The 16,341-nt window shown below is 48.1% G+C and overlaps 1 protein-coding gene across 1 annotated transcript in view; it reads right to left on the bottom strand.

The window, feature by feature from the left end:
* Positions 1–4,994: 4,994 nt before the first annotated feature.
* FOXO1 (forkhead box O1) overlaps positions 4,995–16,341 on the bottom strand; it is a 90,393-nt gene continuing 79,046 nt past the window's right edge. The window contains exons 2-3 of the mRNA XM_055542294.1: positions 8,696–10,052; positions 4,995–8,226 (exon numbers count right to left, since the gene is read on the bottom strand). Coding sequence (XP_055398269.1) covers positions 8,718–10,052 — 1,335 coding nt within the window. The 3' untranslated portion in view covers positions 4,995–8,226; positions 8,696–8,717. The remainder of the gene's footprint in view (positions 8,227–8,695; positions 10,053–16,341) is intronic.

Raw genomic sequence — 16,341 nt, 5'->3', positions numbered from 1 at the left:
ACAATCTCCCACAGTTTGTGCAAACTCACGTCCATTAAGTCAGAGATGCCATCCAACTATCTCATCCTCTGTCGCTTCCTTCTCCACCTGGCCTGTCTTTCCCAGCATCTGGGTCATTTGCAATGAGTCAGCTCCTCCCCTCAGGTGGCCAAAGTATTGGAGCTTCAGCTTCAGCATCAGTCCTTCCAATGAATATTCAGGGTTTTCCTTTAGGATTGACCAGTCTGATCTCCTTGCTGTCCAAGGGACTCTCAAGTCTTCTCCAGCAACATAATTCAAAGCATCAATTCTTCGATGCTCAGCCTTCTTTTATATTCATTATAAATTAGGTAGGGGATTCCCTGGCGGTCTAGTGGTTAGGACCTCAGCCTTTCACTGCCAAGGACCCGGGCTTGATCCCTGGCCAGGGAACAAAGGTCCCACAAGTCATGCGGTGCAGCCAAAAGATTCTAATTTTAAAAATTAAAAAATGAAACCTCTGTTGATGCTGAGGGCATTCAGCTATTCCTCTGGGTACCTTTCCTAGGCAGGTATCCTACCTGCCACTTGGTTGGCTCCTCCCCTCAGGTAAGATTTGGGGCCCTTGAACTTGAGACTTCCTCTCCACGCCGTCCCTGCTATGCCTTTTCTTGGCTCTGAAATCTATTTTGCACCCCCTATGCAATCTTCAGGCTTCCTCTTCCCCCATCTTCTACCACTCTAGGGCCCCATCCTGCTTGTCAATCACTGACTATCGTGACCACACCCTAGATCTTGACACAACTTCCTGTCTCCTCCCCTCCCTGCCAACCCATCTGTTCTACGTCATCCAAACTGCCAGCCTTTTCATGCCCTCGTTACACCCGTCAGTGGTGCGCTGGTCAACGTTTAACATGCTCCATCGGGCAGCAACATATGCTGGCATGTATGTCCGTGAGTTTATTATGAGTTTATTGATATAAAAAATACGTAGCACACAATCTATAGAGAATAAAATTTACAACAGCCTCGAATTTAAACTCTATTAGGCGAATAGATTTTTGCAGCCAACATATGGTGGTCACGCAATTCAGCTGGAATTTGACAAATGCACTTGCATATCAATCCACTCTCTTCTCAAAAAGTTTAACTGACATGGGAATTCCTTGGCAGTCCAGTGGTAAGACTCTGCGCTTTCACTGCCAAGGGCTGGGACTCGATCCCTGGTCAGGGAACGAAGATCCCAGAAGCTATGCAGTGTGGCCAAAAGAAAAAAAACATAACTGACATGATTTATTGTTAAGCCATTTCCCACTCTCCTTCAAACTCTATTTATTAAACTGAAACTTTGTTCAGCTTCAGCACCAGCAGTGGCAGCATCCCCATCATAAGATACAAGTTCAAACACCTCCAGACTGGGCAAGAGACGAGGGCATGCTGAGTTTTGAGTCTTTACTACCTTTTTGTTAACTTTTTTTGGCTGCACAGCATGTGAGCTTACTTCCAGGGCCAGGGATCAAACCAGCGCCCTCTGAATTGGAAGCACAGAGTCTTAACCACTAAGTCCCACCACTTTCGTTTTTTAATGTAACTTATTTAGTAGTAAGTTTCTCTAAGTCAACTGCAAACAACAGTGGTTTCTGAAATCAGCTCACAGGATTCCCGTAAACTTAAGCATCACTTCCTGTGAACTGACAGTCAGGCTCCAGCACACAAGTCCCCCTCAACCTCAGCCTGGTTCTCTCTTTTCCTGTCTTAACAGGTCAGCCTATAAGGGCACATGGAGTTGGCAGTGTCTGGGTGAACATGACTGAGGTGAGGTCAAGGTCAAATTGTCTAAAACTGTCTCTCTCAATTTTCTGCATATGGGTCCACAGAGGATTTCTTGGGAAACAAATATCTCAACAAGTTTAGACTAGGCACTTAGCAGGTTTACAACTCACTATGTATCAAGTATTTCTGGAGTTACCAAGGAGAGGTGACAGACTCTCCTGGAGTTTGGGTCTGGTAAGATGTCCACCCACTTCCTGCGTAAGAGATGGAGGCCCGCAGATGGGAATGCAGAAATATGATGGAAACGGACCAAGCAGTCCTTCTGCTTACCCTGCAGGGAGCAATGACTATGCAGAAGCCCACTAAGGAAACAGATCTCCCGAGTCCTACCATTACCTATGCTGACACCAGCTCCTACACGGAGGCTTTTCCAGAGGGGGGACGCCATCTGCAGACATTATCTCATCCTCCAAACCTCACAGCAAACCTGTGAGGCATGTAGCAGACGGTATCCTCAACTTACCTCACCTGTGGGGCAATCGCTGCCCAAGCATCAGACCGGCTTAGTGGCCTGCCAACACTGCGAGCGCCCCCGCCACCAGCACAGACTGAGCAAGCGGGCATCTCTAGTTTGTTCTGCAACCGCTTTGCAGACAAAGTGCAAAACAGAGTGCCCTCTATCCCAATTCACCAGGGAGAGAAATCCGTTTTAAAATGGCCCCTTGTGAGCCCTGTTCTAAGCAGCTAAGATCATCTTGAGGGAGTGGCAGCTGTATTCACAGTGACGCTACAGCCTAGACGTTACAGAGTGTATCTGCAGAAACTCCAGCAAGTGGGTCACCATCCTAGGCCAAAGTGAAGTTTTACGGGAACTCGAAAGTTGCTTGTCGGGGGCTGGAGCTCATGTAAGGAAGGAGAGGTCAAGAATGACTACCAAGCCCTCACCAAGCTGCCCTCCTCCTTCCTGAAGGATGTAAATCTCTACTTCCCACCCATGGCTTCCAATGCAAACAAGCCTCACTTTTTGAAGATGTGAACGTGATAAAAGTACTAAGGCCAAAAAGTTTTGTTCCGCCTTTGAGTTCATAGGCGGGAGGGAAAAGTCCCACTACCAGTCGAGTTGAGGAAAGCTGGCTTCAGAAAGCTGGCCTCCATCTCCCTTTTTCTCTCCTTCACAGGTGAACTCCTTCCCAGCACAGAGCTCTCTCCTCTCAGAGCCATGTTGGCAAACCAGGGGTCTGCCCAGAGAGCCTCCTCTCCCAGCCATCTGCAAAACTCAGAAGTTCTCTCTTCACCTTTCAGAGGCCCATGCCACTCGGTAGCTCCTATGGTCAAAGGATCCAAGGGCCTGCCCTTGACCTTCAGCTTACACCTTGGCTGTCTCCGTCTCAGATCCGGATGACCCCCCCCCCCACCCAGGTCTACCTAATGGCCAACACAGACCTCCCTTTCCAGTTCCCAGTAACTTCACTCGTCTTCCAGGTAATTAAACTGGTAAATGTCCTAGGAAGCATGTATCTAAGTGATCACCAGAGTGATTTCCTACACCAAAATAACGAAATAGTAAATGAGAATAAGAAAGCCTTGCATAAGCACGCTCTCATTTTGGAGGTCACGGCCCAGCCCAGCTGCAGGCTCCTTACCCACAAGGTTCAACAGATGACACGAGGTTCCATGTCTGTGAGACAGTGACTACTGCCAAGGTTGCCAACTGAGGCTACACCTCTTGGAAGAGCCTTCCACCTACCTGACCGCACCAACCGGTCTAACTTTAACCAGCACCATCATTGTTTTGGTAGGTCACAGAGAGACAATAGCCAAGGCAAAGTCCTGGCGGTATGGCAGGTTCACAGGTCAAGAAACAATCGGTCGGTCTCTGGTCACAGCAGGCGCCGAGATACTGTCCGAGGAAGGAAGTCTCTTCCTCCATGTTAACCGTCCAGCTCCAACCACGCATCTGTCCCTTCCTGCTGTGTTGCTTCCTCCTATCAACGGACGTGACAACGTGGGAACCAGCCTTAATAAATGACACTTAGATGTGTGATTTGGGGTACGTGCACGGCGGGTTTTGAAAGGAGCCTGCTGGTGTGTTCCGGCAGTGCAGTCAAGGCGTTTTCCTGCATTTGGACTAGATGGTTGTGTTGTGCTGGCTGCTCAGCTGTGTCCGGACTCTTTGCGATCCCATGGACTGTAGCTGGCCAGGCTCCTCTGTCCGTGGAATTCTCCAGGCAAGAATACTGGAGTGGGTTGCCGTTCCCTTCTCCATTGGATGAAATGAGTGGTTTTCACAATGATGTGTGTACGAGCCCCAGGTCTGAGAGCAGATGGGGTTATCTGTTTTGCACTCTGGGCTTCTGACTATCGTTATTTTAAAGCAAGGGTTCCAAAGCTGGGAGGAAGGAAGAAGGAAAAAAAAACCTGAAAGCTGGACTGATCTTCCAGTGTCCACATGGGTAAACACTAGAATGACCTCAAGCAGCAGCATGGAAAGCCGGGACTTAATTCTGGTTTTAAGATGCATTTTAACCATTATTAACCTAATCCTGGATGGCTCAGCAGTAAAGAATCCTCCTGCAATGCAGGAGCTGAAGGAGACACGACTGGCTCAATCCCTGGGTCGGGAAGATCCCCTGGAGGAGAGCATGGCAAATCCCATGGACAGAGGAACCTGGTAAGCTACAATCCATAGGGTCACAAAGAGTCACATGACTGAACTGACACACGCACACACACAATCCAATCCTAGTTTATTCCTCGAGCATCTTCTAAAGAGAAGCAAACATAGAAACCTCCCATCTGCAGCCTCTGAATGGAAGAACTGCCCCCCGCCGCCCCCCTTCATGTGGCCCTGGGAAGCCACTGTTCCCACCACCACCCATCCCCGCTCAGCGACTTCCTAGCCAGGGCCCTCCCCCCGTGACCTTCAGGTATTTTTACCTTCAGCTCTGCCTACTCCAGCACAAGCTCTCCTGCAACCTAGTCATTTCTGTGCTGCTGCTGTGTCAGGCACGGACAGATGAAGCACTCCGGGGTGGTTTGTTATCACGGACCCAACTTGCTCTCCAACCCTCGGGGACTACAGTTTGCTTCCAGAGGGAGTGTTTCCACATCAACCCCCCTCACCAAAGAAATACCAGATTTGAATTAAGCATGGCACTGTGGCTGCCAAGGTTTTAACTCATGTGATAGCTAAACGAGAAGGGGGGGGAAAAAAAGAACCTAATAAAGAGCTTACTTTGCACAACTAAAAAAGAACGACAACAAACCATTTAAACATGATTTATGTACATTTATGGCTTTATACAATAATAGCAAAGATTGTTCTTGTGTCTGTAAGTACATCAGCATCATCAGGCACTTTTCATTGTATTGGAGCGGGAACGTAGGATCTGCACGGGTACTAAACTCGACTGGCCAAGGGTGGGGGGGTCTGTCTGCGTCCGGATGGGATGAACATGGCAGGCCGCCAGGCTGTCACCCCTCTCAGGGAGGAGGCCAAGAGTAATGCTAGGCTGTTCTGTCTACATAAACCACACTGCGTCTTTTACTGAATGATTACTTGGTAATCATTCAGCTGGGGAGAGGGGTAGGGGTGGGGAGATTGGTAACACTTATCCAGCAGCTGAATTAAGTCCAAATCATATACTTTGGGGGAACTGTTTCCATTTTAAGTGTCTTTCTCCTCCTTCTTGGGACTTGATTTACTGCTCACTGGGATTTTAATTTAGACTTTGTCAGTTTTTCAAAGCAGACCTTTCCAAGTAACACATCGATCACCTAAATATACTCCATACGTCTATATTACGGAAACAATACTTTATATTTAAAATATCTGAATAGCTCTATAATACAATATGCTTTTAATAACAGTACAAACCAGAGGAAATAAATCAAACAAGGCTGCATAGGTGATATCATTTGCACATTTCACAAAGCAATCATGTACAATAACTGATATACTCATTACTCCAGAAAGTCAGTATTCGTACAGAAAAAGAATTACCAGAGGTCACATAATGTTTGTTTTCAAAACCGACAAGGTGCCTTTCACTGAACTTCACTGTACCCTGGAGAGCTACCCAGGATTCCTGTTAGAATTTCAACACACACACACACACAAAATTTGAAGGGAAAAAAAAAAAGATATTTACACAGACTCAAGAGGAAGCAACATCTTTTTAAAAGTCACTCTACGAAGTAGTAAGATTTGAACAGTGATTTTTTTTTTTGTAGCTAGTTGCCTCATCAGTGAACGATGGGCCTGATGAGGCTCGATGTGTGCTGGCCTGGGGGGCGGGAAGTTGTGGTCACAGAGGGGAACATGAGAACTGTGGCCCCAATGAGTCCGAGCGCAGGTGCAGGGGGCACTGGTCAGAGGAACCAGGGTTTCTGAAACCAGACTTATTTTGGAGTGGCCAACAATGAAGATGGCTAGAGGGGTGGCTGTTTAATGAATTTTCAAAAGTGCAGAAGTCACTGTGGAAAGCAAACAATACAGCCTGCCTCCTGGAGGAAATCCATCCAGAAAACTTGTGTTCTTGTTAAACTTGGAGAAAAAACCAAGCCAGGAGAGACGCAATTCTTGGGCAAGACAAAGCCAGCGTGATGTGGGCTAGGTCCACAGAAGTCAGAGCTTCCTCAAGAAGGCCAGAGGAACACTTTTGCGCACCTGTTCCTTTCACTGTGCTGACTCTGGGCATTCCGCACGACTTGAAAACACTGATGGACTAAATGGGATGCAAAGCCAGTTAACTTGGGTCTAATCAGTTACAGGTAACTGGAAAATATTACAACATAATGACCAGAATTATAGTTTGGGTTGCGCTAAAGGGGAAAGAAACTCTTCAATTCTTAATGCAATGGCTTTCTAAATAGATTCAAAGGTATAACTTACTGCTGGCTTGTCAGTTTTCAAATTTAGTGCCCGAATTTTTAAGCAAGTGCTAGTCTCTTTGGTAGCCATCTGCAATCATAAACACCAAGCACTTTAAAAATCACTCAAGTCCCATTTAAAAATTCCCCCGTTCAACCTCACTTTCCACAGTGCACCAAGTAAAGGGGGTGAAGAGTGAGTATGGACATAATTCTCCAGAAGTACAAAGCCAACTTCCGCCTAGACCAGGAAGAGTACAGTGTTACGAGGGAAAACTTTTGCTGAAGTTCAACTCAAAAAGGTTAAGTTGATCAAAACCCCAGCTTGAGAAAGGAGCACTGTTTTGGAGGTGGGTCTCCCCTTCTGATCTCCAAATACTACACAGCCTCCCCCCAGGAGTACTTGAAACAAAGCGCATACAGGCACTGATCAGAAGATTCAATGCCGGGCAGGGATGCCTAGTTCACAAGGACAGCAGAAGCAGATGGGATTTCTGTAAAACACATACACAAAAACAAATCAAGTTCTCAACGTGAAACATAAAATGTCCGTAACTATACATCACTCTCGTGCCAAGGTAGGGCCAGAAATGTTGGGTGTGCAAGTACTAAGTACAAGGATTTTAAGATTAGTCAGAAAACGTCACCAAGGAGCATCCCCAAGTATACAAACCAGTGAAGCATGTATAAAATTAGTACTAGTCCAGTTAGAAATACAAAAGGAAAATCACGAATGCTGCTTCAAATGTCTGGGATTCCACAAATTTACAAGCAGACTATGTAACAAAGGTAGACTCGAGTTTTAAGAAAACATTACAGTTCAGTATCTATTCCAAAAATGATCTCAAGTCCCAACAGTAACATCAAAAATCATTTATATGGAAATTAGAACCATTTAAAGTGTTTGTACAAATTTGCAAATAACAAAATAAACAAACGAAGAAGAAAAAAAAAATAGAAAAGACCTGTACAAGGCTGGAGTTTAATCTTCTTTTTTCCCCCAAAACAGTTTTGATAAGTCCGTTAATTCAGCAGATGGACAACAGGCTACTGGTTCTCCTGTGAATTATGCAGTGCCGTGAACAGATGCAGAGCTGTCCAGTGGAGCTGTAGGACGGAGAGCTTGGTTCTCTGTGATTCATCAGTTCAGCAGAACACAGGTAGTACAAAACCAAAGTTTAACTTACCAAGGACATGAGACCATCACAGTACTACAAAAAGAGTATAAACTTTCCTTGGACCAAAATGAATATTAAAAAAAAAAAAAAAGCACACAGATACAATTCTGTAGCTACGGCTTATGTACAAAAGTTGAAAGCACACCAGGATCCAAAAGTCTTTTCTGCAATTATATGGTGTAGTGAGTTTGGCACTTCATTGTAATGAAATTTCCAATGGCACAGTCCTTATCTACAGCAGCACATAACCTGCAAACACTGGGCAAACATCCTGTACAGGAAAAGTGTCTTCGCTGCCAAGTCTGACGAAAGGAAAAAAGAAATGCGTTTTGTGTGTGTGTTTTTTTTTTTAAATCAAGAAAACGAAAAGGTAGGGTGAAGGACATCTTTGGACTGCTTCTCTCAGTTCCTGCTGTCAGACAATCGAAGTACTTTTAAGTGTAGCCTAGAAAAAAACACACACACACATACAAGCATTGAAAACAACCAAATGAAAATCAATTCAACTTAACATATTAGGATGACAGACATACTTGGGGGGGGGGGGGGTTGGGCTTTCTCAAACAGCTCTGAAATCATTCAATGGGAGAAAATTCCACTTTAAAAACCCCTTCAGCATTTGATTTGTATCAAATGTATTCATTTATTGAAGAGTTACTAAGAAGATGCAGCCTTCTGTCAAAAGAAACTCTAAAGCCATTAGAGGAAGTTTCCTTATGTTTCAGCTCAGAGGAGAATTTATAAGCTGCAAAAAGGGCAAAGAATGAATGATAAAAGATGCCTCTCTACAAGGGGGCAGCCGACTGACATAAAAATAAAAAAGTCCCGACCCTGGAAGATACAAGGCAAGTTACCGGGCTCCTCTCTTTTGAGTCCTGTTTTCAGAAGGTCTTTTGCTATCGGGGTGCTCTTACCTGCTTGCTCGCTTGCTCACTCTCAGCCTGACACCCAGCTGTGTGTTGTCGTCTTGACACTGTGCGGGAAGCTTTGGTTGGGCAAAACGTTGTCAAAGTTAAAATCCAACGTGTCTCCGTCCATGAGGTCGTTCCGAATGATGGACTCCATGTCACAGTCCAAGCGCTCGATAAACACGCCGTCCAAGTCACTGGGGAGCTTCTCCTGGTGGAGAACGCCCATCCGGCCGTAGCCGTTGCAGCTGCTCACAGGGGAGTAGCCCCCTAGGGCGCTCATCTGCATGGGGTGGGCCAGAGGCACTTGTAAAGCTGTCTTCACCGGGGCCAGGCGGTTCATACCCGAGGTGTGGGGCATGGTGTTTACCGAGTGGGGCAAGGCACGCCCGTTGACTGCGGATGTCGACTGAGCGTGTCCGGGGTGGGTGTGGGAGCTGGGGGTCATCATTTTGTTGTGAGAGGCCTGGCCGCCGTAGGCCGGCATGACCGAGTTGGGGCCCATCAACACGTTCTGGCCGAGCACTCGGCTGTTGGCTTGAGCCACCCCCGGATCAACTGGCGTCATGATGTCGTTGTGCGGAGGAGAGTCGGACGTCAGCAGCTCCTTCAGGAGTCCCGGCGCACAGTACTGGCTCATGCCTCCGTAACTCGATTTGTTGTCCTGCAGCGTCTGCATGGGCATCTGGGGCAGGGGGCTCATGCTGGACTGGCCGTATGTGTATTTTTGGTAGTTGGGACTGGGTGAATTCAGACTGGTGTTTGGCGGCGCAAATGAGTAGCAGGGTGTCTGCTGCATCATGGTGCCCGGTGAAGACTGGGTGGACACAGTTAATGATGTTGGTGACGAGAGAAGGTTGAGATTATCCAAAAGGTTCTCCATGTTCTCAGGGTTACTGATCTCGGACAGACTGGGCAGAGTAGAAGCCATCTTTGCGGCGGACGGCGGGTACACCATTGAGTGCACGTCCCCGTCTCCCAGGTCGTCCTGCTCCGTCATGATGGGAGAGAGCCTCCCGCTGATGGTACTAGCGTTCGAGCTGGTTCGAGGGCGAAAGGTACTCCAGTTGTCGAAGTCGTCATTGCTGTGAGAGCCGGGGCTTGCGGGCCACTTGGAAAACTGCGATCCAGGGCTGTCCCCGGCACCCTCCTGGCCCGACTGCAGGGATGCTTTTTTCTTGGCAGCTCGGCCTCGGCTCTTAGCAAATTTACTGTTGTTGTCCATGGATGCGGCTCTTCTCCTGGGGGATTTCCCACTCTTGCCTCCCTCTGGATTGAGCATCCACCAGGAGCTTTTTCCAGTTCCTTCATTCTGCACGCGGATGAACTTGCTGTGCAGGGACAGATTATGACGAATTGAATTCTGTAAAGCAGAACACCATGTCAGAAATACAAATACTGCTCTGGCTGGAAGACCCACTATTACACACAGACACGTCTCACATGGAAGACAAGTCATGCTTTCAGAGTTTATGGCACAGATCTGCACCATCACTACAAGACAGCTCCCAAGAGTAAAGCAGTATTGTATCTTAAAAACAGTGTCTGTGTTTTAATTTAACAAGGGGGAAAAACTCAACAGGCATTATTATAAACACTTTTTTTTACATAGCTCTATTTTCCATGGAAATTACAGGACCTGGTTTTTAAACCACTTAGATTTGCGATGCAAATACTACTCCATTAACAGAGTGCTAACAAAACCCCTATCCGTCCATTCATCCCCTAGAACTACTGCAAGTTCTCTGCGGATGGTACATGCGCCACTTAACAAGAAGTGAGAAGTTTTGTATTATGGGGTCCACGTGATCACCAACAAGAGAGAAAGCAAGCAGATTATATCCTCAGTCAAGACTCAAAACCCTGAAAACTAGCTAAGACCTAGGTTCATTTACGTTCTTAAAGTCCATTAGGCAGATATAGGTGAACAGAAGGAAAACGAGGTGGTGCTTGTGGTTTTAATTTTAGAAACTTGAAATAGCAAAGAAAAAAAGACTTAAATTCAAGTGCTGTTCACGACCCTCTCTTCCCAGCTTCTATTCGAGCCAAAAGGCTGCCCTGCGAGGGAAGGAGTGGTGCAAAGGGCAGAGAGCGGGTGGCTCTGATCCGCTGAGTATGGCTCCATGACTAAGTCGTGACATATACACCCCCCAGGATGGTCAGGACAGAAAAACCAACTTTGAGCCCCTGGGTAGCTCTGCTACTCACTGGCTACAAACCTTGGGAAGCTGCCTGGCCCCCACGTGCTTTATAGCCCCCTTTGCGGCTGGTTCCACGGGTCCAACGAGACAAGGTTATGTCAGGAGCTCAGCCAGTGTCCACCATGGTAAATGGTTGGTGGGGAAGAAGGTATCAGATCCCACCTTGGCAGGAGGGCACAAGGCACCACCCTTTCTGAGCCCATTTCCCCTCCTCCTAGTCACTGGGGTGTGGGTAGAAGCTTAGTGGTATTACAAACACAAACCCGCAACTCCAAACACACTGCGACAGGAGCCAAAGACAGTGCAGGCCCCAGCGGAAGCGGTGGGGCCGGGCTGTAAGGGAGGAAGCCCGAGTTCGCACTGTCCTGTCCTGGGTAAAGCGTGAGACTGCCGGCACCAGGACAGCCTGCTGTGGACAAGGAAGAGGGGCTCCTGGGAAGCAGGGCGCAGCCCGGCTGGCTCGGCCCCAGCACAGGACAGGCATGCAGCAGCCTCTCTCTCTGTGCACTCAGCGCTCTCTGTCATCAGGGCCCGGAGCAAGTTCCGGGGGTCCTGGACTCCCGGAGCAGGACTGAGCGCGTGGCCCCCCACACCTCTCTGGCTTCCTCTGCCAAATGGATGCCCAGCTCCGCTGAGCGAGCCCCCGGGACCCCTGCGGCCCCTTCTCCCCGACCACGAAGCGGCTCTGGCTGGATCTGTGGTCACCCAGAGATGCAGCCACAGCGCCCACATCCTCATCGCCGTGGGACTCAGATGCTTGAGTGCCAATTACTGTGCCAGAACAGAGCCTCTGCACGTGGAGCCGGCCGGGGCTCCACGCAAACCACGAGCTCGCCATCTCTCTCATTTAAAGGAGATAAAATACAAACAAAGAGAAAGAAAAAGAAAATAAAAATCTCCCTTTCTAAAAGGAGACGCAGAAGTCAGAATGGGTCCAGACAGTCAAGGCTGAGAAATCTACATTTCAAAATGCCCTCTGACCCTCTGTCCTACATTCCACGCAAGGATTGCAACACAGCAGCCCTGGGACAGCCCTTCGGCCAGGCCCAGGCGAGCAGGGTCGGTCACGGCCCTGGAAGGGGGCTTCCAGGCTGGATGCTGGGCAGGCATGTACATGGGTGGTGGGGTGGGGCGGGGCTTCTTCTGTTCCCAAGACTCTGTTCTCTTTCTTCCCGCCTATAGACCTCACCCCAAATCCAGACTGGAGCCCCTGAAAGAGGCCAGGAGCTGCATCTCCCGAATATCCTATTCCATCCCCGTCAGATTCTCCAAACCCTACGGGGAAGGTTTCACTGACACAGACACAGACACACACAGTGCTTCCCTGCTGGCCCCCAACCTCTATACACACACACACACACACACACACGGCCCCCCAACCTCTACATTCCTCCTCAAAGAAACAGGCCTGCTCCTGGGGCAGACCTGGAACTGAGTCTGTACAGGCTGGAAGTCTGGGCATTTGCACAATATTCCATCATGACTATCTTGTTCTTTAAACACAATAGAAACACAGATAAGCTACGATGGAATCTCTGGAGGAAAGGAAGCTTGACTCCTGTCCCTGTCACATTTGGTTAATGATGAAGGGGGAAGATCTTCCTAGATAGTGGCTTCCTGGCTGTCTGTACAGCCTGGGGGGCAGGGGCTGGTGGTGGGGGACACAGCTCTACGATACATATAATTAGGTCAGATCATTTGTAACTGCAACTGGGGGACACTTCCATTAAAGATGGAATCTTTAAAAAGTTCAGGAAGGAAAAAAAAAAAGGCCAGGAAGTATTCACTAACTGGGCAAGACACACACTGGCTTACTACTCAGATGTACCAAAAATGGGGAGGGGCGCGCGGGGGTGCACACGGGGTGTAAGCAACCCCTTACTTACCAAGACATTATGCTACATATTTTCCTAAGAGGACACTTCAGGTCACTCTTTGAGTAACAGAGCTGTCTCGTAACTTTACCAACAATTAAAAAAATTTTTTCCCCAAACAGGAAAAGGTTTGCTGTGCAGGGCTGGTTACATAAATTCCTGTTTTTCACACAGCCAGCAGGACACTAAAGAAGCTATGATAATCCAATAGGAGGAATTGGAGTGGGCGATGTTGAGTAGGTAAAGCTTGAAAAAATACATGTCGCTAGTCATGATGTTGGGCTTCCTGGTGGCTCAGACAGTAAAGAATCTGCCTGCAATGCAGGAGACCAGGGTTCGATCCCTAGGTCAGGAAGACAGAGGGCGAAAGAGGAAGAGATGATTGGATGGCATCACCGACTCAATGGACATGAGTGTGAGCACGCTCCAGGAGATAGTGAAGGACAGAGCGGGCTGGTGTGCCGCGGTCCATGGGGTTGCAAAGAGTCGGACACGACTGAGCGACTGAACAACATCAATTCATGATGTGACGTCTGCAAATCTCAGCCGGATGCGGTGGACACGGCCGAGGTGGGGCAAGCGTGGTTCCTGTGACCTGGGCAGAGCGCCACACACAGCCAACAGGGCTCTGAGCTTCAACTGGGAACAAGTATCACATCAGGAGAAAGGCAGGGTGTGAAGACAGAAGCACTCGCACACTGCAAAACGCTCACCCAGATCCCGAATGTTCGCCCGAGACCACCAGAGAGGAGGAGCCCTCAGCAACTCCCCCCCACTAGCTGTCGTCTCCGCCGCATGTGCCCCTCGGCTGCCTGCCCTCCGACCCTCCCTCACCATCCGTGTGCCTGGCCACCCTGAGCGCCGAGGCAAGTCTATGGGGGCAGCGGCACCCTGGACCCGCTGCACCCCAGCCAGGGTGCCCCGGCTTGCTCAACCTGCTCTCGTGGCTGTTTCTAGCTCACGGGTTCATTCCGTGCCCTCTGCAGACCAGATTCCACACCTCTTGAAGAGTAAGGGTTTTTTGGTTTTTTTTTTAATCTTATCTCAAAGCTCATAGAAGACGCCTTACATACAAGACACACGCAATGAACGGCTGTTGACCAACGTCCCAAAAATATCACAGGGAAGGTGTCATGCCATCCACCTCTTTTCTCTGTCCATTCGTGCACCGCTTCATGCCAAGTAACTTTCATTAACACTGTGGCTGATTTATGCTGGGCACAGTGAGGGACGTCAGAAGGAGCTACTCACAGAGTCTGCCTTCTGGGTGTTCTATGATCTACCTGGGGAAGGAACCAGTCCACCTAAATGGCCACTCAGGACAGGAAATGTACAAAAGACTGTCCAGGAGCCTTGATGTTTTCCTGCCAAAGGTCAGCACTCCCACCCCACCCCGCCACTTCTGTCTCAGCCCAACTGTCTCTGTCTTCTGAAAGCATTTCCCGAGAACCCATCCCATTCTGCAGCTAACACAGGGCCTGGTTTGCTCACCACAAGCACAACTCTGCTCTGCCTGGCTTCCTACAACCCTGTGAGTTCCAGGAGCTTGGAGACCTGGGCTGTCTTCTTGGGCACCGTACCCTCACAGCTCTACCACCAAAGCATCTATTGGATAGATGAACAGATCTTACATTTACAGGCTGTTTTCAAGATTAAATGAGATAACAGATGCCCTTAGCTCAACCAATATCAGCCGCTGTTTTGATTAGGATAATGGCTGTGTTTCAGCAACTCATGCATATTACAAACATCGGTCTCATTCTCATTATTCCTTTATAACTAGATTATTATAATAGTTAAATTATTCCTTTATAATGAGAATGAGACCATCCCCTCTCAGCCACCACTCTTCACCCCAATTTCTGCTGGGCATTCTAAGACTACTCTGGTCTTTGTGTTCAACCAAAAACAAACCCAGCAACTTAAAGCTGAATACATCCTGCTCAGGACCCCCTGGGCCTTCATATTTTACACCTGGATTTTACTTCAGCGCTTACAAACTGCTTTCAATACATCATGTCTCATTCTAGCCTTGGAAGAGTCCTGTAAGGCAGATTATCATTGGCCCCATTTTGAAAATGGGAGCACTGAGGCTCAAAAAAGGAACCTCCTGCAAAATGTCTCTGCGTGCAACACCACTGCCAGCTGGAAAAACCCTGTTTTGGCTTCACCATCATTAAGAAGAATCACAGGAACATATTTACTTAAGACTGAGGTTACCTGTGTGCATCCTTGAGGGAGCGGAAATAATTCTGTTTACAAATACTAGTTTAGAAAGCTCGTTTTCTGCCTCAACGGGTAATAAATTTACAAAATATGATTTGTTTTTAATCCTAACTGGTTACTCTTGGTGGCAGGAAACCAGAGCAGCTTAAGTGTGAATTTCAGACGTGAGTGTTGCCTCGGGGAAAGCGTGTGCAAAGAGGCTGTGGGAACCCACAAGGAGAATGGAAAGGCCCTCAGAGGCCCCGCAGCCCAGAACCGCCCATTGCCCCGCGGGAGGGTGGGTGTGAGCAACAGCCGGCCAGCCAGACAAAGAGAACTTCAAACCCAGACGCTGGGACACATGACTAAATGGACTTGTTGTTCCAGAAATTCTAGAAATTCTTTCAAAAATGCGAGACAAACTAGATCTTTCCCAGAGCGTTTTATCGAATTCCTGTGAACTCTGTCCGTTGTGCGATGGCTTCACAGGCTCCGGCGTGGACGTGGCTCCTCCTCCTGTTTCCTCGCTTTTTACACATCCCTTCCTGCACTTCCAAGAGCGAAAACAAACCAAGGAGAAAGTGGGAGTAATCTCTGTTCAGCAGAGCTCCCGTCAGAGATGTGAATAAAACAACAACTCTGTAAAGCAATGCATGGTGCTTGCAAACAGAAGGAAATGTGACCTTTTTGCCCATCCTTTTTTACAGGTGATGGTGAAAGACTTATGTTACCAATCGAAGCATGTACGTTCAATTTTGGAAAGTGCTGTAATGGTAGATCTGCTGTGGAGGGCTTGATCATGTTAGGCTCCGGCACCCAGCTCTTCTTCTGGAAAGCTGGTTTCACCTCCCCGAAACCTGTCCTTCTTGCCTGCAATCAGTGGCCCCCAGTCTGTCCTAGGATTCATGCTTCCCCGGGAACCTTTTTGGACAGAGGCCTCACAGCCTCATTAAACTTGTGAGCCGGAAAGTCCTGGGAAGGTCACCTGTCCTCACACCCTGATTTTGTATTAGGGAAAATAGAGTTCAGAAAGATTAAAATGCAGATGGAAAGCTCATTTACAAAAGGCAGGAACCACGTGGTGCAGAAGCCCTAGACGAACTGTAAAATCAGAGTCAAGGGCATGCAATGGCCCTCCCCCAGACCAAACCAATCTCAGCTGCACATTCTCCAATGGCTATAGGTGCACATTTAGCTCCAAAAGCAGCTTTATCTCTGACTCAAATCATTTCAAAGGAAGGAAAATATGACATTACATCAGCTTCTACTAAAAAAAAAAAAAGCATATGGCAGACTATGCTCTCATGTGAAACAGGACCAAAAAGGCAAATGTAACATCTCACAAGTTTCAGGTTTTCGAGGGGCAGTGGGG

This window comes from Bubalus kerabau, chromosome 12, assembly GCF_029407905.1.
Source record: "Bubalus kerabau isolate K-KA32 ecotype Philippines breed swamp buffalo chromosome 12, PCC_UOA_SB_1v2, whole genome shotgun sequence".
Lineage (NCBI taxonomy): Eukaryota > Metazoa > Chordata > Mammalia > Artiodactyla > Bovidae > Bubalus > Bubalus kerabau.
The sequence above is the reverse complement of the archived record's forward strand: the minus strand, read 5'-3'. Positions and strand labels throughout refer to the sequence as shown.